The sequence below is a fragment of the Ursus maritimus genome, unplaced genomic scaffold (genome assembly GCF_017311325.1).
Source record: "Ursus maritimus isolate PB19 unplaced genomic scaffold, ASM1731132v1 scaffold_11, whole genome shotgun sequence".
NCBI lineage: Eukaryota > Metazoa > Chordata > Mammalia > Carnivora > Ursidae > Ursus > Ursus maritimus.
The window spans coordinates 8,459,084-8,480,728 of NW_024423453.1; the positions used below are offsets into that span (position 1 = coordinate 8,459,084).

A 21,645-nucleotide genomic window follows, 5' to 3' on the forward strand; every position below is an offset into this window, starting at 1 on the left:
ATGTGGTTGATTTCAACCTTCCTGTTTAAAACTTATCAGTCCCCTGGTACTGTCCCTGAAAAACAAGATACATGAACAAAATATCTTTCAGGTCACTAGGAAAATCATCAGGCGGTACGTATCCTCTGATGGCACAGAGAAAGAGGAGGTTACGATGCAAGGAACAGCCCAGGGACCCATCAGCATTGAGGAAGGAGATGGCTATTCCAAAGTCATGAAGCGCATTGTATTAAAGAGTGACACCGAACAGTCAGAGGTAAGATCACCTGGTTCTCCAACCCGATTTTATGGAGAAGTGTGAAATGGAGTCGGAAGAGGTGGGTGCAATAGTTTACCCACATTGGCCCCACTGCTCCCCCTTATATGGCACTTTCACATGCACGTTCATTTTTTTCTTCATGATTTTGTGGCATTTTAAAAGAACCATCGAGGAAATTTGTAGCCATTATACTCATGATCTCTGTTTGGTCCTCCTTATTTCTATTTTCTGTTTAATTCATGGTTGCGTACATACAACAGAAATCCAAAAGTCAAATTTTAAGAGACCAGAATTCCATTGGCTGGCAAACAGTATGTCATGGAGAGACCCCGTACAATTGTGTCGTGGTACTTGTTCCCCAGGCAGGGTGGCAGCCTGTGTAGGGCCCTGTTGATAAATATTTGTGATTTAAACTTGTGCATTTCAGAGTCATTAAAGCCAGGGTCCAGAAGCTCCCTGATCTATAGTTTTATTTCTTTCCATTCTACTGTCTTTGAGGAATGTTTACTCTCTTTGACATATAATTTGTGATATCCTCACTGTCTTGCATTCATTCACATCCTCAAAATTTTATTATTATGCACAAAGTTTCTCCAGAAATCTACTTTTTTGGTCTCTCCTATCTTTGAGAGTTTCTCCTTTGTGGATTAATTTCATCTTCATCATGCCAAAACCATTTAAACGTGGGAGAGAGGGTTTATCAACAGGCTGTTACGTCTGCATTGCACTGAGCAATCGGTTTTTTATACGCAGTACTTCCTGACAGATTTTCGTTCAGGTGACTCGTGAGTGGTTGGTTTGGTGCTGTGTACATAGAGTCATGACAGAGGCATTACCAATTGAATACTGGCTTTTTCTATCTTTTTGTAACTGCTTCTCTTTTCCAAAATACTGTTTTCTGGAAGACCAGTATATACCATTGAAGGGTTTTGGTTTTTTGTTTGTTTGTTTTTACATAGAAAAATCCATCACTGTGACATTGTGGCAGTCAGAAACCATGTATCGTGTGTCCTTCATTCATTAGGTAACTTTGTCTGAGCCCAGCATTTTGTCCAGTGCCTCACAATTTCAGGCTGAACCAGTGGAAGGCCGTAGAGTCAGCAAAGTTGTTAAAACAACTATGGTACATGGAGAGAGGATGGAGAAACATCTGGGTGATTCTAGTTTAGCCACTGATCTTCCTTCAGCCAAAGATGACTTTGAAGAGGTATCGAAGCATTATCACTTTTTTGTTGTTGTGTATGTGTGTTTTATGTTTGCTTTGAGTTTAAAAAGAAAATGGTTTATCCTTATGTCATTCCATATATGTATTCATGGAAGGGTGCAGAATAATTCAAGAGAGTAGAATTCCTGTGTGAGTAACTTGTACAGTGAGGTAATGTTTCCACAACTCGTGGTATTCATCGGTGTCGCCTTAAATGATTTTAAAAATCTAGATGACCAGGATTTGCTTCAGCTGAATCAGAATCAGAATTTCTGGAATTACATCTTGCCTGGAGGTCCCAGAGGTGACTTCCCAATTAATAAGAGAAAGACATAAATAAGTTGCAAATTGTCTTTACTAGCTAATATTCTCAAATATTTCCAAAGATTGGCATTAAAGTCAGTTTTATTTTAAACCTAGAAATAAAATAAACCTTTATAATTATTTAAGTTCTGATTTTCAGTAAGTAGCAAGCTAATTTGGCAGTAAGACTTAATAGGAAATGACATGGAGCTATTAGGACATGGAAGGGTTTTTAGTCCTACCTAGAGTGAATTATATATATGCATATATATTGCTCTTGATCTATTTTTGAGTTTGATTACGGGATGCTGCCCAACCTCTTCTGATATATTAGAACGTACAGTGTATATATCATATCACCTTTCTAAAATCCAAAAAGAAAAACTTCTGGGTCCTGAAACACTTCTGACCCCAAGGGTTTTGACTAAGGGATTGTGGGCATATGCAAACATCTACAGAACATTTTTTGCTATTGAGACATTTTGAAGCTAAATGTTACATGTGTGTCCTCTTCTATACCCACAATATGCATTGAGATTATATATGAATGCACTGGGATGTGAAAAGCATACTTTATTTAAATACTTTGAAGGAAAGTACCTTGACCTTGGATAATCAGAAGATGAATTGTGTGAGTTGCACACATTGGGCCTTATTCATTTCTTGCTTATTTTGCCTCTGATCATTATAGTTATCGGTAGAATCTCCGCTGGGGAAAGAAGGGGGGTGAGATGAGGAGAAAATGAAAAGTCAATCAGTACAGATGTTATTTACCAGCATTTATAAAGCATTGTAGTATGTGTCCCTCACAAATGGGGAGAATTTAAATAAAACTCAATTCTTATATTTGATCCCAAGATTGTTACTATTTATCCGTGCAAGTATAGCTTTTTATACTTACTATCGATTAAGCACAGGAATAGATTATTTTTAAGTCTATGGTTTACGATGGGTTTTGTCCTGTTTTCTCTTTTCTTCAGGCTTTGAGTTATACAGGTAGCCACATGAAAGTGCACTTCCCCAGTTTAGTAGAGAATGAAATCCTGAAAGAGGATGGATCAATAATTAAAAGGTTTGGGTTAGCATGGGGTTATGCTTTGCCAACTAACACCTTAATTTTTTTTCCAATTTTAAGAAAAGAAAAACAGCCCCTACGTATTTACCTTAACATCCCTTGGTAACTTCCAATTCTCTCGTATTGTATGTTTTTGTCGAGTGGTAGATCTGTCGTGTGTCATACCCTTAGTGTCCTCTTGATGCTTTGAAAGTAACACCAAGGCTTGAGGAGAATGAGACTTCTGTTTACACGGTCACTCCTTGGGTTTCAACAAGTCCTCCATTTTGCTGGGGCCAGCGGGCTGGGATCTTCCATTGTGTTGTCAGATTTGGAGCGCAAATGAAGAGGAATCTAAGCAGCTGCTCACAAATTAATCTCGTGACCTGCTGCCTTCAGCTCAATCTTAGCAAATCATAACTGGGCGTGGTATATGCTTTTGGGTTTGTTTGGGTTTTTTTGCCTCCTTTCAAAAGCTTTAAGCTGTTTCACGATCCCGCATGTGAGTGGCAAATCACCTGAGCGTGAGTTTGATGCCCACAAACCTGAATGTCCCTAGAAGTGCTGAAACCAGGGAGGCTACTGAGTTGAGAAAGTGCCGTAAAAGCAGTAAGCAGCTCACGTTTGTGCCTGTGAAAGGGGAGCAGCTGGAAGCTCTCTGGTTAGCCCGTCCCATCACCTATTCCCCGTGGGAGCTTGAGCCCCCTCGCCTCGTCTCCTGGCCCTTCTCTCTGGTTCTGTAGCAGCACCGTGCCAGTAAAGTGCTCTCAGCTTCTCCGTGAAAACACAGTGGAAATTCAAGTTACTATTGTGCTTTTCACCTCATTGTAAAGAGGAAAAAGATTGTCATTGGTAGTACTCTGCAAAGCTATTTTTAGCCTGTAGAACATAATAATTAGGAACAGTGAATTAAGGGTTCTGTCATGATCCCGCCCTCCAATCACATGTGAACAACAGCAGCGGCTAAGAACTTAGGAGTGTAATTGCTCAGAGAACTTTCAAAATGCTGCATAAATTAAGGATAAAGTGCCTTCTATACTCTGAACTTTTAAGTCTTGTATTCAGTTACTCAGATAAAACCACATAAACCATGTACACACTCTAGCATCGTGAGGTCTTTAAGTTGGACATTTAGAGACCAGTTAATCCAAAGTTCTCAGTTACAGCTGGTGAATTTAAAGCCAGGACATAGACAACTCAACTAAATTCTATAGCTATTTAGTTATGGAACTGTATTTGTCATATATAACACTTTTATCTTGTATGTTGCTGAAGGCGTTTTACCATATCCACTGCCCTCCGATATACATACGAGTAGATTCATTCCACTGCTTGTGGATATGCATACTCATAAACACATTCATCCACATAGATCTGCACAAAATATCAGGGATTGTCCTGTGATAGAAGCTTATCCTACCGCCCCCCCCAACCCACATATACACACCAATGCCATGAAGGCTTCTCTCAGCTCTTGGCACAAATAATCAGGTATTTGCCTTTTGAGAGAAGAAAAATATGGGTGCTGAACAGTTAGAAAAACATGATCTGATTTCAATCATTAGAACCAAATTTGACCTTTTTATCAAGAGGGACAAATTTGGTGCATTTGGGTGGCTCAGTTGGTTAAACGTCTGCCTCAGGTCATGATCTCAGGGTCCTGGGATTGAGCCCTGCGTTGGATTCCACACTCAATGGGTAGTCTCCTTGAGGATTCTTTCTCCCTTTGCCTTTCCCCCAGCTCTCTCTTTCTTTAAAATAAATAAATTTTTTAATTATAAAAATCTAAATATTTTTTAGATAATTTTTAAAAAATACTAAAAATATCTAAAATAAATTTTTTTTCAAGATTTTTATTTATTTATTTATTCGACAGAGATAGAGACAGCCAGCGAGAGAGGGAGCACAAGCAGGGGGAGTGGGAGAGGAAGAAGCAGGCTCATAGTGGAGGAGCCTGATGTGAGGCTTGATCCCATAACGCCGGGATCACGCCCTGAGCCGAAGGCAGACGCTTTAACCGCTGTGCCCCTAAAATAAATATTTTTTTTAAAAAGGAACAAATTTAAGTTCGCTTTCAGATACAAAATAATTTCACGTGGTGTTGAAGGAAGGGAGAGAAGAAGAGAACGTGAAAGAAGAAGGAAGAAGGACGCAAGGATGCCCAAAAGAAAGCTGAAAGTATTTTGGCTAATAGAAGTCTTCTAAAAAAAAAAAAAAAAAAAAATCAGGGTGATCTTCAATGCATGGCAGTGTTAGAAGGTAGAGTAATGATAAGGGCAGAACCTCCAGCTTCTTAACACTAGGAATCCATAAGAAAATTGCTGGGTAAAGTGCTAAAAACTGCTCATTTCTACCGTGGTTTTCAGTGAAGATGCGTGGCATCGTGGTTACGGATTCAGGCTCTGGAATCTTTGAGTCTTGGCCCCACTTCATACTAACTGTGTTATTTTGTATTTGGAGCATTGCTTAAAATCTCTGAGATTCACTTTCCTTATTCATTGTAATAATAGGGCCTGGCACATAAAATGTTCACCACATATTTACGGAATGAATACTTCTATTTAGAAGTAGTGAGAAGAAGAGAGGGTGTACAACTTACAGCATAATCGTTTTCAAGTAGGGATACAGGAAAATGGTAGTACAAAATATCACCGTACATCAGAGCCCCTTTTGTCGAGTAATCACTAGTCAGGAGGGAGCCAAGAAAGCAGCAGACTGTTCAATGGCATAGAAGACCAAAAATGGGCAAAGTCTACGGAGATCGGAGCAGATGGTGGAAGAATTTGTCTCTCCGTGTTTTTTCTCTTTTCTCTTCCCCACCATCTCCAGATGAAGTTTTGGCGCCTGGGGAAACTCATCTCTCATTAGTAGTCACCTTCCTCTAGGTTGATAGAATAAGATTTCGGTTTTTAAAGATCTATGTCTCATGGAAAAGTTTTCCAAGAACAGGATGCAACTCTAAGGATTAAGTTGGCAGCTAAGGTGTTTAAAAAAATAAAAAACTATTTTTCTCAGCCTGTCAAAAAGTACATATGGAATCCCTGTTTCAGGACGAGCCGAGCTCTTTCTTTTTTTAAAGATTTATTTATTTATATTGTTTATATTAGGAAGAGAGAGAGAGCACGAGCAGAAGGGGCAGAAGGAGGGAGAGAGATTCTCATATCCCGGCTGAGCGTGGAGCCTGATGCCAGGCTCGATCCCACGACTCCAAGATCACGACCTGGGCCTAAATGAAGAGTTGGATGCTTAACCGACTGCGCCACCCAGGAGCCCCGAGCCAAGCTCTTTCAAATCAGTGCACCTTAAACAAAATATGAATGATTATATGGTTACTTTTGGAGAGACTCTTATTAAAGCATGGTTTTATTTATTTCAAATAGTTCTTAAAGTTTTAAAAAATATTCTTTGTTCTGAAACACTTTAAAACATTTCCTGACTCATGTCAGATAGGAGAGGCCACGTTTAAAAGAAAGATGTGGAAAGATGGCTCAGTGTAGAAGTATCTAGAGGTAGGACAGTAAAGTACTTTCATGTCATGGTTACCCCCATTGAAAAGATGGCGTGGCTGCGTTTTAGTGAAGAAAGCATAATTCTCTCTTGTCTGCTCTCCTCCAGGACAACAATGAGTAAAGCCAGTACACAGAAGAGGGCTGTGGTGAAGGACCAGCATGGAAAACACATTTACTTGGAGCACCTGGAGGACGTACCGGAAGCACTAGACCAAGATGACCTCCAGCGCGACCTCCAGCAACTCCTTCGGCATTTCTGCAAGGAGGACTCGAAACAAGAGGCCAAATGAGGGGCTGCCCAGTCCTCACACCAGAAACCACACATTCACTCAATATGCAACTTCCCGTTTCATTAGCAGAGTGACCTACCCGGCCTAATGGGATTCCCTGACACTTCCACTTTTAGCAAATACACACTGCATTCTGTTTCAGTTTTTCCCCATCCTCTTTAACTGTAAGCTAATTTGTGACCAAAGATAGCATCCTTCAGCCTGGATGCTGTATCCACTACTTTGTCGTGTCTGTGCTAAACTGGGAACTGGCCACCTCCATCGTTCTTTGCTCCTGCACAAGCTCCACGAAAATCCATCGATCAGAAGAACTTCACCTACAGACCTCTTCAAGTGACGGTATCTGGGAGTCCTTCCGAGGGATGTCCTTGGACCATGTATATAGCTAAAATGCTCGGATGAACAACATATTAAAATTAAACCACTGCCTATCATAACTACACTGGGCATCATGGAATAAAAGGCCTCTAGAAATTGCTGAACAATGGTTAATTAAGATATTGCTAACACAATCGAATGATAATACAGTTCTGCAAAAGAAGCACTTCAGACCTACCATATCCTTAGAACTTCCAGAGTAGCCATTGCTCCTACTTAAAGATGGGTTAATAACCTCAAGGAACTATCCTAACTAAGCACTTACTGCTGGTGCTGGCCAGCCTTGATTTAGGATTCTCCAACGCCACACGAGGGAGGGGAGAAGGGGAGCAGAAGGCCAACGGAATGAGACAATGAGATATTCAGCTGCTAGCAGCCACATCGTGTGGCCTTCTAGCATCTTCAGGTCTTTTAGATTTTGGACACATTGGCAGGGTATTTTAAAAGCTATAACTACTGTAGTTTTCCAGTTTTCATTGCTGCTTTAGCAAACCACGCTGTCTTATTGGTGGTACTTTCTTCTGGCCACTGCACTGTAGATAATCCATTGGAAACAAGATTTACCCACTACACAAAAGGTTAAACTCCTTCACCATGTTGGAGTGGTTCCCCCCCCCCCGGGTTTATATCTTCTCTAATACCTGCATGTAGCATTTAAAAATCAAAACCAGTCAAAACTCCTCTTCTAATCACACTGATGGTTTTCATTCTCTTGACCCTGAGCAAGCACTTTTCACTTTTCTGCTAGGTCTGTTTTTTAGCTTGCAGACAAGGTTGAGAAATCCTTACAAATTTGGTTTTGGTTAAAATTTTTGATTTATTTATTTGAAATCCAAACTCCCTTGGAAACTCAAGTGCATTTGTGCACTTTTTTGTTTGTTTCAGAGAAGGAACTTTAATCGTCTGAGTGATTTCCATGTCCTATTCCTTATTCCTCTAGTGGTTGAAGCTGTGTAGCATTTTAACATATATATATATTCACAAATATATTCATATAAACAGTATACATTTCGAATCAGTTATTTGTTAAAGAAAAGTATATTCAATGAAGATGAAATTAAATAAAAAAAAGAGTCTATCCTCCAGGGATTGAACATTTTCCAATTCTATCTGGTCTTTTCCTGTTGTGCAAAAATGACTCATTGCTCCAAATGTCAAAAACAAATGTGACAAACAATGGCACTTCATCATTTCAAGTAATGTTGCCAAGGGAGAAAATTTCCTGGGAGGGAGGTTTCCCACAAGCCAAATCTCTTAAAGCCTCAAATGCTAGCACTTTCTGGCAGTTGGATAGGAAATAAAGCTTTCTTTGGCAGCCAAAATGAGAGAGGTTCATGGTGAAACTTTTTGAGACGTACCATGGCCTTCTTGTCAAACCCTTCACTGGAGCTCAAGAAAAGCATTTCTGTTGTGTTATTTGCAGTGCAGATGATGTCTGTGTAACAACAATGGTTATTCACCTTTTTTTGATTTTTGATTTTTGCTGTGTAATCAAAAAACTTGAATACTGTGAGAAGAAGTGAATTTTCAGTTGATGAATCAGCATCTTGTTCCCATGGTGATAACACTAATTGAATATATCTATGAGGGCATGTATTAGTTAATGGAAAAAAAATACAACACTAACAATACATAGCTGCAATGTGTACAATGGCTGATTTAATTAAATAAAATGTACAAGTGTTAAATGTGGCAACGGTGATTTATTCTTCTTTGACACTTAATCTGTGATTTCAGGAGATAAGATATTTAAAGAGGTGACACAGATTTGAAGCCAAAAAGGACACAAATCGGTCTTTTCCTTGTAGTTTTTATTTGGTGACAAATACGCTTTATGCCCCAACACTGTATTAAGCGCTGAGATGAACAGAGTTTGTCCTTGCCCTCAAAAAAACCCTTGTTTTTGTTATGCAGAAGATGAAAAACAAAGATTTATGTTAGTTTTGGGATTGTTAGTAAATAAAAAATAGGAATTTGGGGGCTGGGGGGGAAATGAGGAGACAGTAACCAGGGACTGGTAGGACAGCGAGGCCCACGGGCAGGATCCTCCCATTTCAGTTCTCGCTTCCAAGGCGGTGGTGTCCGGAAACACCTTCCTTTGTGAGCAGCATTTCGCTGGGGTGGATGGGCTGTTATTTATCTCATAGCCTGAGAGTTAAACATTAAATGGATACATCGGTGTAAATAACCAAAGGGCAGAAATACACAAAATTGAATCAGTTGTATTGGGAGAGTTTTTGTTTTCTGAAAAAGGCTTTAGTGCTCTATAATATTTCTTTTACTGGAAAAACAGTGCAAGAAGACATGGTTAGGAAATCGAGTAGGTTTACTTAAGTCCTATCCAGCATGAGATGTGAGGTTCACTGGATCTGGCGTATCTGCCTAGTTGATTGACAAGATCTCCCGAAATTAAAATACCAATTGGGCTTGAAATTAAAAAAAAAACAGAGTCAAGATTAAACAAAATTTCCCAAAGTAGGATTGTCTGTGTGACCACCCTCTTCCTCTCATTTTCCTCATGGGCTGTACTTTCTCTTGGCAGGAACTCTGGGCTTCCATTGCCTTGACTTTGATTAAGGAGATGAAAGCATCAGGGAATATTCAATGTCTTCTCAAGTTTCAATACTTGCTGTACAAATTCCATTAAAAGATGAACAGTGATTCATCTGCACTTTTACAGAAACATTTAAAATGTAAGGTGGGGCAAACCCTCCAGACTGAGGGAAGATTATATACATCTCATAAATGACTTGAATTAGGTATAAAGAGGTGAAAATTACATCTAAGTACATTGAAACCAGCTTGAATTGAATTTGAACTTTGGTTGCTAGTGGAGTGATTCAATTTATGTCAGCATAGAGGGTCTGGGTGTGGGCAAGGAGACCAGCCCATGAATAAAACAGATAAAGAAAAGCTGTAAACAAATATTTAATGAGAGCCAAAATCACTACAAGGTTTTCTTGAATAATGGAAAAAAGATGGCCAACTTGCTTTCAGTATACCATAGGAAAATAATTGTTTAAATGTCTTTGTCTTCGGTTGCCACTCTGCTTAAAAATTATACTCTTTTCCTTCAGTTATGGTCTGATTTCTGTTTCTGATCTAATTAAAGCTACAATTACAATCTTAGAACCACCCACGTAAATATGTAATACAACTTTTGTTTCACTGTAGTAATGGAACATTTGAGAAAATCTTTGAAATATCTTAAGAAAAACCTTTATTCCTAACTCCTACACACAAATTATTCTTTTTTGGTTAGACTCCCTGGGAAAAACAAAAGTACTCCTTTACTTTAAATAAGCTCCACAGAGTGGAATAGATGGTACACGTGAATACTGTGGGGAGAGCTGCTGTGTTTGGTGGACAGGGACATGTGAAGGTGGTATTTGTAGTACAGCCGCAGATCGCTTCATCACTGGCAATGCTCGGTTGGTAGGCCCTGAAGTGCTTCGGTGAGGCAATATGACAAAATGGCAAAATAGGTGATCTTGGAGTAAGATTGGATTGGAATCAATCCAGCTATGGCAGTACTTAGGCGACATTGTGCGAGTTTACCCTCTGGAATCCTCATCAGTAAAATAAAAGAGAACAATGCCTTAGAACCCTCTCACCATACCAGATGCAGGGAAAGGCAGCAAGTCCTGTCCCCTCTGTCATACCTTATTTATTTATTTATTTATTTATTTATTTATTTATTTATTTATTTAAATAATATTTTTTTATTATGTTAGTCACCATACAGTACATCCCTGGTTTTTGATGTAAAGTTCGATGATTCAATAGTTGCGTATAACACCCAGTGCACCATGCAATACATGCCCTCCTTACTACCCATCACCAACCTATCCCATTCCCCTACCCCCTCCCCTCTGAAGCCCTCAGTTTGTTTCTCAGAGTCCATAGTCTCTCATGCTTCATTCCCCCTTCTGATTACCCCCCTTTCTTTATCCCTTTCTTCCCCTACCGATCATCCTATTTCTTATGTTCCATAGATGAGAGAAACCATATGATAATTGTCTTTCTCTGCTTGATTTATTTCACTTAGCATTATCTCCTCCAGTGCCGTCCATGTTGCAGCAAATGTTGAGAAATCGTTCTTTTTGATAGCTAAGTAATATTCCATTATATATATGGACCACATCTTCTTAATCCAGTCATCTGTTGAAGGGCATCTCAGCTCCTTCCACGATTTAGCTATTGTGGACAATGCTGCTGTGAACATTGGGGTGCATATGGCCCTTCTCTTCACTACGTCTGTATCTCTGGGGTAAATACCCAGTAGTGCAATGGCTGGATCATAGGGTAGCTCAATTTTTAACTTTTTAAGGGACCTCCACACTGTTTTCCAGAGTGGCTGTACCAACTTGCATTCCCACCAACAGTGTAAGAGGGATCCCCTTTCTCCACATCCTCTCCAACAATTGTTATTTCTTGCCTTGTCAATTTTTGCCATTCTAACTGGCGTAAGGTGGTATCTCGGTGTGGTTTTGATTTGAATTTCCCTGATGGCTAATGATTTTGAACAGGAAACAAATGAATAAATCATAAAATGGGCAGAAGATATGAATAGACACTTTTCCAATGAAGACATACAAATGGCTAACAGATACATGAAAAAATGCTCTGTCATCACTTTAATCTGGAAGTGCCACTGGGGCCTATGTGTCCTTGGAGCCCATGAGATATGGACCTCTATTTGTGACCTTCCACCTCTCTGGGAAGGGTGAGCCTGGGCAGGGGGGAGGCGTTGAAGGCTGTCTCCCCTCTAGATTAGAAAGTAGAGTTAACCACTTCCTCGTAGGCTCTGCCAGGACCGTTTTTTGTCTCTCAGGCCCCTTAGTTCACTTCCTGCTCTGACGAAGGATTCTTCAGGATCTCTTTTTCTCAGTAGGACTTCATAACTCAGTTCTGGTTTCCAGTCCTTCCAACGCCCTGCACATATTCTATGTTGGGTTTTCATTTCTTCTTTACCCTCAAAACTGAATTAGATAAAGCCACCCAAACTCCCCTACTGAATGTTCTCTACTGGCAACCAGTTCGGTGTAGTGGCTGCAAAGCTCTGTGCTGGTGGGGCCCTGGGCTGGCCTGGAGGTGGGGAGGAATGCAACGGCGGTCTCTGTGGGTGTGCAGAAAAAACTGAGTGACCATGTTTCATGACAGCCACACCAGGCCCGTTTTTCCTGGGTGTTGATCTGAACTCAGCTCTGATCCAGGCCAGGAGCTAGAGTTTTCATGGCATTAGTATAGCAGCAACTTCTGGATGAGTTGGACCTTGTGTGAATTTTTCAGGTGACTCACAAATACGTGTTACCTTCAACTCCTCTCCAACCACGCTGTCTCACCCCAAAGAATCAGAGGGACAACTGAGACTCAGTGTTCGAGCAATCCAGTTACTGTTCAGACTAGTATATTGGTTTCCTAGGGCTGCCATGACAAAACACCCCAGGATAGTATTTATTTTCTCCCAGTGCTGGAGGCTAGAAACCTGAGCTCATGGTCTCAACAGATTGGTTTCTATCGAGGCCTTTCTCTTTGGCCTGTAGATGGCCACCTTCTTGAGATGTCCTCAGTGGTCTTTCTTCTTTGGGAATTCATCCCTGGTGTCTCCTTGTGTATCCAAATGTCCTCCTCTTATCAGAACACTGGTCAGACTTGATGAAGCCCACCTGAAAGCCTTATTTTAACTTAATCACTTCTCTAAATGTCTATTTCCAAATGTAGTCACAATCTGAGGTACTAGACGTGAGTGCTTCAACCTAGGAACTTGGGGAGGACACAATTCAGCCCATAACAATTGGGTTTAGTCTAAAAAGCAAAGCCCATGAGATATTCTAAGCAGGAAAGGCTTTAATGAAGTGAATTAGAAACTTATACAAGTGTTGGAAGAGCCAAAAAAATGAAGGCAGGGAAATCTGTTGCTGCCTTGAAGAAACCCACAGTGCAGAAATCAGAGCTCCAAGCTGCCACTGATGGGTTTGGTCTCACGTAGCAGTGAAATCTATACTTTTTAGGAGAATGCCCGAAACCCTTCATCTGTCTTCTGCCATAGTCCTGCACACTGCCCAGTCACCTCTGAACAAATAATTGTTTTCCCTCTCTTTCCCTTTCAAGCTTTGGGCAAACACTTATTATTGGCAGAATCTGTAACACCCCACTGGAAAGGGATTCTAAGGAATATAGTTCTGAGGCTCTTCCTTCAACCTGCAGAGAATATAGAATAGGATGGAAATGATGCTGAGTTGGTAACCTTTAACCACAGAGGCTAAGCCAAAGAAGAATAATCTTCATCCATACACCAACTCATGCATTCAAGATCTATATTCCCGGCATGGGGCTAAGTGTTCAGGTAGATTGAGGCCAAGATGATCACGATTTCTACTATTGCCAGTCACCATTGAATGTGCCCTTGAGATTTCTTTAGTTTCTACCACAAACCTATGAAGTAAACACAGATGAGGAATCCAAGGAGCAGAAAGGTTGAATATCTTACCCAAGATCATGCATCTAGAAAACAACAAATCTGGGGTAAGAACCCAAGCAAATGGTTCCAACAGTGAACCATGCTCCATCTTCGAAAGACAATCCTTGCCTCTTGAATTTATAATCTTGCGGGGGAGATATATGGAGCCAATAAGTTCATAAATACTTAATTAAACATTAATTTTCTTTGAGATAAATACCTTTTATGCAAAGAAACAAGCCCTGTTCAGTACCATTCTCACTTCCATTCTTGTGCAAAATCTCTTCCTTTTTTCTCAAACCTTCTTTCCTTTCCTCACCCACCTCATGCTCAGCAGATGACCTGGACTCTGTTTTATAAGAAAGTAGGTGTGAATGGGCATGAGTTACTTCAATGCTGTATGGGTCAGGGTTCTCTAGAGAAACAAAAATGATAGGATGTGTGTATATATAAAGAGACATTTATTATAAGGAATTAGCTCATGTGTTTATAGAGATTGCAGTCCCACGATCTGCAGTCAGCAAGCTGAGACCCAGGAGAGCTAATGGTACAGTTCCAGTCCTCAAATTGGCAGACCAAGACCTAAGAGCTGATGTTTCAGTTCAGGCTGGAAGGCAGAAAAAGACTGATGTCCCAGGTAAAGGAAGTCAGGCAGGAAGAGTTCCATCTTACTCGAGGGAGGGTAAGGCTTTTTGTACTATTCAGGGCTTCAGTTGATTCGATGAGGCCCACCAACACTGGGGAGGGCAGTTTGCTTTACTCAGTCTACCAATTCAAATTTTAATCTCATCCAGAAATACTCTCAGAGACATATTCAGAATAAAGTTTGACCAAATGTCTGTCCTCCATGGCCCAGACAAGTTGATGCATAAAATTAATCATCACAAGTGTCCTTCCTATTCCTACATCCAAAATTATATATATCTACCTCCACCCTAGCACATGTTAAAAAAAATCTAAGTTTTACAGATCTTATTGGCTTTATTCAGAGATTCCTGAATTGGGCAGCATCCTATCTAGCAGGTAGAAAGGAGCTCCAAGGAGCTGTACATCTTCCAAAAATTAAACACTTTTATAGGCAGAAGGGAGCAGGAACAAGGAAGTTATACTAGGCAAAAAGTGGGTTAGTTATTGCAAAGTTACTTTCCCTTAGGGGATGGCTGGGGTCTTTCAGGCAGACTACTGCAGTAGCATTGATCAGGAGATTTCTGACTGATGTTTAAGATTACATTTCTAGGAGACCTGAAACTGTAATTAAGTCTTGATCTGGTGAGGTGGAGCTTAGCATCAGTGACTCCATTTCGCATCTGTGGTCTTGCTTTTAACACATTCTTGGTTCTTACCAATGTTCTCCATAGTTCTCTCTCCCAGCTGAGGCGTACATTTAGGTTTCTCCTGGTTGCAGAGAAAAAAGTTATCCTTCAATCCTGGCTTTGCATCTAACTAATGCTTTCTTTGTTTCTCTCTTTCTGTCTCTCACTCTTTCTCTCTTCTTCTTTTTTTTCCTCTTACATATGCTTTCCCAGTTTCTCACAGTGCTTCAGTCTGGTTTTGAAGAATCTAAAACTTCATGTATTAGAAACTGTATCTGGTTCAGCAGAGGTCACAGGAAAACCAAAAGCCTTAAATGGAAGAGTCGTAATTATAATGCCTACAGTGGCCAGAGAGGAAAATCATGTATGAATTGTCTAGGCATGGGAAATAAGAACTATTGGGGCCTGTGGCAAACTTAAGAGAGCATGCTGCATGTTATATATATTAAAATAACTGTAAACCATCGATAATTAATGTATTATTTAGAATAGAAAAATAGTAAAAATACAAAATATACCCAAGAGCTCTTTTTCGAAATAATATAGATAATGGCCACTAACATAAATAAGAGGTAAAGAAGCAGAAATGTGCAATGTTAAAAAAAGGAAATTGAGGAGTACAATATTGTGACTTACAATAAATATAATTTGGTTTTCATTCGTTTCTGTCACAGAGCTTCTAAAACCCTTGGAATTGCCTGAGCTACAAGAGGATCCTCTCTTACAACATTTGATCTCTCACCATCAGTTCCTGAAATGACTTTTAGCCATGAGGTGAAATGTGTGTCTTGTTATTCTTAACAAGCTCCTTTCCACCACACCTGAGTCTATGTTAATGAGGTGACTTTTGGAAAGCCCCTAGGGATGGGGGCTGGTTGCCATGGGGAGCAACCATGAACAGAGGGGAGGAACTTTTGGTTCCACCCTCTGATATCCAGGGAGGGGAGAAGGGGCTAGATATTCAATCAATTGCCAATGGCCAGTGATTTAATCAATCATGTCTATGTATAAAGCCTCCATAAAAACCCTGAAAGGAGGGAGTCTGGAAACTTTCGGGTTGGTTAACATGTAAAGACTTTGGGAGAGTGGTGCCCCTAGAGAGAGCGTGGAAGCTCTGCGCTGTTCGCCTCATGCATTGCCCTGTGCTTCTCTTTTGTCCGGGAGTTCCTAAAGTATATCCTTTTATAAATAAACTATAACCTAGTAAGTAATATCTGAGTTCTATGAGATGCTTTAGTAAGTTCGTCAAACCCAAGGAGTTTGTCAGAACCTCCCATCTATAGCTGGTTGGTCAGAAGCACAAGTAATAATATGGGCTTTTGACTGGTGTGGATTTTGGGGGGGGGGGGTGTCCTGCAGGACTGAGCCCTTAATCTGCGGGATCTTAAGCTATCTCCAGGAAGATAGTATGAGAATCGAGTTGAATTGTAGGACTCCCAGCTGGTGTGAGAGAATTGTTTGTTGGTACGGGAAACCCCCTCCCCCCACCCTCCACACACTGGAATTAGAAGCAGAACCCCTTTAGCAAGATAATCAAAGAGGAAATAGCTATAAGAAAATGTTACCCAATTTTATGTAAGTAAATGTAGAAACCTAAATGAGAGAGATGATTTTGTTTAAATGGAAATTAATAAAATTTGCCGCAGAAGAGATAGCAAAGGTAAACCCCAGTGTGATGATAATTTTATGTGTCTACTTGACGGGGCTAAAGGGATGCCTAGAAAGCTGGTACATTATTTCTGGGTGTGTCTACTTGCTGTTTCCAGAAGGATTAGCATTTGAATGGGTAGATGGAGTAATGAAAACCCACCCTCAACAATGCAGGTGGGCATGATCTAATCCACTGAGGGCCTGGATAGAACAAAAGTGCAGAGGAAGGGCGAATTTGCTTTAGTTGAAACATGTAACTTCTGCCTTTGAACATCAGTGGTCCTGGTTCTTAGGCAATGGGACTCGTACCGGGACTTAAGTCATGGGCCCCCTAGTTCACATGCCTTTCTAAGCATTCCTTAGCCCAGTCAAGTAGACACATAAAATTATCATTTATGTGTATGTATAAACAGCACTTATTTAACAAATGTTCAAATACATTTAAATTAACAGCATATAAGTTATGCTCATTTTAGCACAGCTTTTGCAATAATTTGCTGTAATAGAGAAAACCTTATCTCTGACTCCACACCACACACAACTGACTCGTTCCTTGTAAGGTGATATCAGTTATGGAATGTTTATGAATCCTGTCATGTAAAAGGTTCAAAATTAATACATTCATTAAATAAGTTATTTTTTTTAGTGCATGAGAAAAGAAGGAATGTGTAATGGAGGGTTCTTTTATTTATCACATAATACAATTAGAAAGAATTTACATTTAAGACGTCGTTCACAAATGAAATTGCAATTTTAGCCAAAATTTTTGCTTCATAGGAAATAACTTTTATTTCATATTTTTTTATTTGCAATTTTTTTTAAAATGAGTTTTTAAAAAATGGATTAAAACACTACAGAGGGGACACGTGCCCTTCATGACAAATTCGTCTTGCTCAATGATGAACACTGGGAGCTTTCCTATTTTAAAACTGTGAAAAAAAACAAAAAAGTTTTTTATTTCCATAACTATACAGAATCGATCAGGAAGTATTAATCCATGAAAATTTTAGAAATCCAAAGAAATAAAGCATAACAATTGGAAAACAAGTGACAAACATTATCAATATAGGCAGATGATATGTTTGTGAGCCAGGAAAACCAAACAATAAAACCAAAAGAAAAATTTGTCAACATTTTTGTCACAATCTTCAAAGTTAATATAGAAAATATGCAACTTTCCTTAACATAGAAAAGTTCCAAATTAAAAATAAAAATGGAAGAAATAGTTCATCTAATTTACAACAGCAGTAAAAAAAGATTAAATGCCTAGTTATAAATTTAACAAGAAATGTACAGGGCCTATTAAAAAATGTTTAAAGGTTTTACTTAAATAATTGGATGAACATACACTCTCTTATATGTAATTATAAAATATTGGGAAGATGTCAATTCTCCATTAATTTATTTCCTAATATGATCATAATAAAATTGCTTGTGAGATTTTAACTTGACTTTATACGACAAAAAAGCAAGCATGGAGAATTAATCTTAAGATACTAGGGGCTAAAAAAAAAAAAAAGAGTGTATGTAGCAAATTAGCCCTACTAGATATTAAAATGTATTTTAAGCTACTGTTTCTAGAACAGTTTGATATTAGTGTAGTTACTAACAGTGAGAATGTAACATAACTAACATGAGTTTGCTCCTCTGTGAGTCACAGATAGAAACTACACTAGGTGAGTTGTCACACAAAGGAAACTTTGAAGCCAATAAGATCACAGGGAATAACTTAAATGCCTAGAGGGCTGATGGGTACTTTTTGTTTAGGATTAGAACGAATATTTAGATAAGGAAGCCTTGTCATCCTATGTAGAGCCAGGCACAGGGTTGGGCAGGTGCCCTAAGGAAACATGCCCATACATACATTGCCTGTTATGTAAATGAGGCTTGTGCTCCTCCTTGGGCGGAGATTTTAATATTATAATGAAGTAAAGGTAATTGTTGGTCATTCCAATGGCCACTCCATGATCCGTCTCTGCAGGTGCAAGCTTGGGATTTAGCTCAAGCTGGTCTGGGTGGTCTGGGCCACTGGAGCTCTTCCTGCAGGCAGTCATTATTCTTTGAGGGGTAATCTTGGTTTCCATCTAGGATATTATGCCCATCCTCTGGGTACTCTTTTGCCCGAGTTGAGAGAGACACTGGAAAGAAGAGCGTAAGGAAAGATGTGAGACAAAGGTCAGTGGGTATAAGCAGGTGAGTAGTAAAGGTCCGGTCTTGGGGTCTAGCTGGTGACATGAACAATGAAATAGAATGGAGAACCCAGAAAGAGAAGTTGATTCAAAATAAAAAGAAATTTGCCATATAATAAATGTAATCTTTCAAATCAGGGAAAGAGTAGACCACTCTACATGGTGTTGGGTCAAATGACTAGTTATTTGGAGGAAGAGATAAAACTAACCCCCTATGTGTTTCCTTCATTAAAACAAATTAGAGATAGCTCAATTATTTAAAATTTTATAATTATTTTGATTATAACTGATTAATAAATCAATTATTTATAATTTTTTAAAAGTAAAAGTTATAAAGAAAGCAAAGGCAAGTTGTATACTACCTTCAATGAGGAAGATCTTTGTTGACAAACAAACAAAAACAAAAGCCTGGGTAGGAAAAAAAAAGCCCATACATTTAACTATATATGTATTTAACATTTCCACAAGGAAAAAATAAAAATAAAATTAAGAGTTAAATTGAAAATTATAAATTTACTGATTATATGAAGAGATTGCATATGTCAACAAGTAACATAAAAATAGCGAAGACTGTTCATACAGGCTCAGGAAGAAATTCAAATGACTTGTTTAGCTGGGAAAATAACCCACTATCACCTATAATTAGACATCATAAATTAAAACACTAAGATGCTATTTTTAAATGTATCAATTTGGAAACAATTACAATTTTTATAAGACCAAGTGTTAACCCAAGAGTGGGAAAATGGGTCACATATGCCAGTGTGAATGAAAAATGTCTTTCAGAATTAACTATGTACAAATTCTTGGACTCCACAGTTCTACTTTAAAGGATTTATTGATAGTCTCCATGTGGAAGGAAAATATTTTGCCTTTTTAAAATAATAAACTGGAGACGAATTTCATATCCATAATAAGATGCATAATGGGAACAGTATGTTATTGTCTTCAAGTATGTCTATGTGAATAAGTATGAATAAGGCCCAAGGAGAGGGGCATAATATGCCCACATCTATGTAAAACTTACTTGTGTTGGTGTAAAAGTGTGACAGTAGTTCTTCAAGTCTGTAGATAAGGGAGACTAACCCAGTACTACATAGCCTCTGGCTCTGTTTAATTTCACTCTTCTTTTTTAAAAATCACATTCTACTTGAAAGAAAGGGGTAAAGGTCCACTTATATAGATGATTAAGCCAAAGTGGAAATAGATACTAGTAATGAGCTGTTGTTGAAACACCAACAACAAAAACAATCAACGCTTTAAGTAATTTTTTAAAAACAGGGAGGTGAATTAAACAGGGAAATGTTGTAAATATTCATAACGAGGGAAAATCCCTTGTATTATTTGCATGAAAAGAATTTCAGTTACTGGTAAATATAAATAACAAAAACTTCTAGTAGTTTTAACTTTTACTTCAATATAGAGACAATATATAGAGACTTCATTGCATGCCTGATGAGTCCTCTATGAAGTGGTTCTTGAGGCATCTTTCCCTTTGCACATAAGAAAATTTCTCCCGTCTGCCATTAGAGGGCAGCAGATGACCGGTCATTTGCTCATCAGTTCCAGGTGGTGGCTGCCACAATTAAATGGAAATCTCCCAGCTCAGGCGCTTTGCGACTGCAAAAGTTGCTCAGCTTTTCTAGATCTCAACTTTACCAGCAAAATGTGTGTGTGTGTATGTGGGGGGGGGTCAGGGGTGCTGACAGAAGACTCTAAGACCTTTCCCAGGAATATCAGGCTGTGATTTAACTCCGTAGGTTCACATGATTCTAGGGATTGCTGTTAAGATAAAAGGTAACCATGTCAAAGTGTAACTATTAAACAAAAACTGTTTAAGCCCAAATCTGTCTAGATAATACTCTATTCTTTTAGGAATAGCTAACAGTTTTTGAGAATTCTTATGAGCCAGATACAGTTCTCAGCACTTTGGTTGTCTTATTATTTACATAACACTCCCGTTGAGGTAAATGTGGTCATTATTCCCATTTTGCAGATGAGCAAGGTGGGCACAGAATGGTAGGGCCAGAATGTGAGAGCTCTGACACCAGAGGCCGAGTGTATAACAGCTCCATCATGCGATGAAACTTCCAGCGTAATGAAAGGCAACCCAATTGTCTAATAAAAATCTTAATAATTTCATCTGGCTGGCAATGCTTAGCTTTGTCCTTATAGAAAATGCTTTTCTTGGGAGCTTTTCAGGGCATATTATCATACAATTGTACCCTATACTTTGTACTTAAGCAATATTTTGTTATCATAAAAACATTGTAATCTGTCCATTGCAATAACTGTTGATCTCTGAGCGAGTCTCTGCCCCCCCCCCCAACCCATCCCATAGCTGCTGGCAACGTCTCACACAGCTTTGCTGTCAGCACCACTGCAGTTCACACGAGCTGCTCACTGAATGGTTCTTTCCTGTCCCCCTGGGCCATGCTTCTTTATTCATCCATTCATTCATTCATTCATTCATTCATTCATTCATTCATTCATTCATTCACTTGTTCATTCGTTTGAGAGAGAGAGCGTGCACGCAAGCACACGCTTGTGAGTAAGAGGAGGCGCAGAGGCGGAGGGAGAGGAGAATCCTCAAGCGGACTCTCTGCTGAGTGTGGAGCCAGACACCAGGCTCCAACCCAGGACCCTGAGGTCAGGACCTGAGCCAAAATAAGCGTCAGACGCTTACCTGACTGAGCCGCCTAGGCGCCCCTCCATGGGCCATGCTTCTAAACCGCGCTCAGGTGTGCTCTCCCTGTAAGGCTGTGCCCGACCCTCCGACGCGGTCGAACACGCACCTTCTTGCACATGCCTACTTTGGCAGCAACCTCATTGTACTGTATTTGTTCATTTTGTTGGTTTTTTCCCAGTAGATATAAACTCTCAGCTATTTTCTCTCTTTTCATCTTTGTCTCCTAAGTTCTAACATAGTACTTGGAAAATAGCAGATAATAAATATTCTTCAAAGGAAGGGAGGGAGGGAGGAAGGAAGGAAGGAAGGGGGGAGGGAGGAAGGAAGGGAGGGAGGGAGGGAGG

The 21,645-nt window shown here is 39.5% G+C and overlaps 1 protein-coding gene across 2 annotated transcripts in view; it reads left to right on the top strand.

Annotated features, from left to right (window-relative positions):
• Positions 1 to 8,689, top strand: part of ANK2 (ankyrin 2) — a 219,761-nt gene extending 211,072 nt beyond the window's left edge. For both annotated transcript variants that reach the window (XM_040626261.1, XM_040626260.1), the window contains 4 exons: positions 92 to 256; positions 1,284 to 1,466; positions 2,747 to 2,838; positions 6,436 to 8,689. In XM_040626261.1, the coding sequence (XP_040482195.1) occupies positions 92 to 256; positions 1,284 to 1,466; positions 2,747 to 2,838; positions 6,436 to 6,619 (624 nt within the window). In that variant the 3' untranslated portion in view covers positions 6,620 to 8,689. The remainder of the gene's footprint in view (positions 1 to 91; positions 257 to 1,283; positions 1,467 to 2,746; positions 2,839 to 6,435) is intronic.
• The last annotated feature ends 12,956 nt before the right edge of the window (positions 8,690 to 21,645 follow it).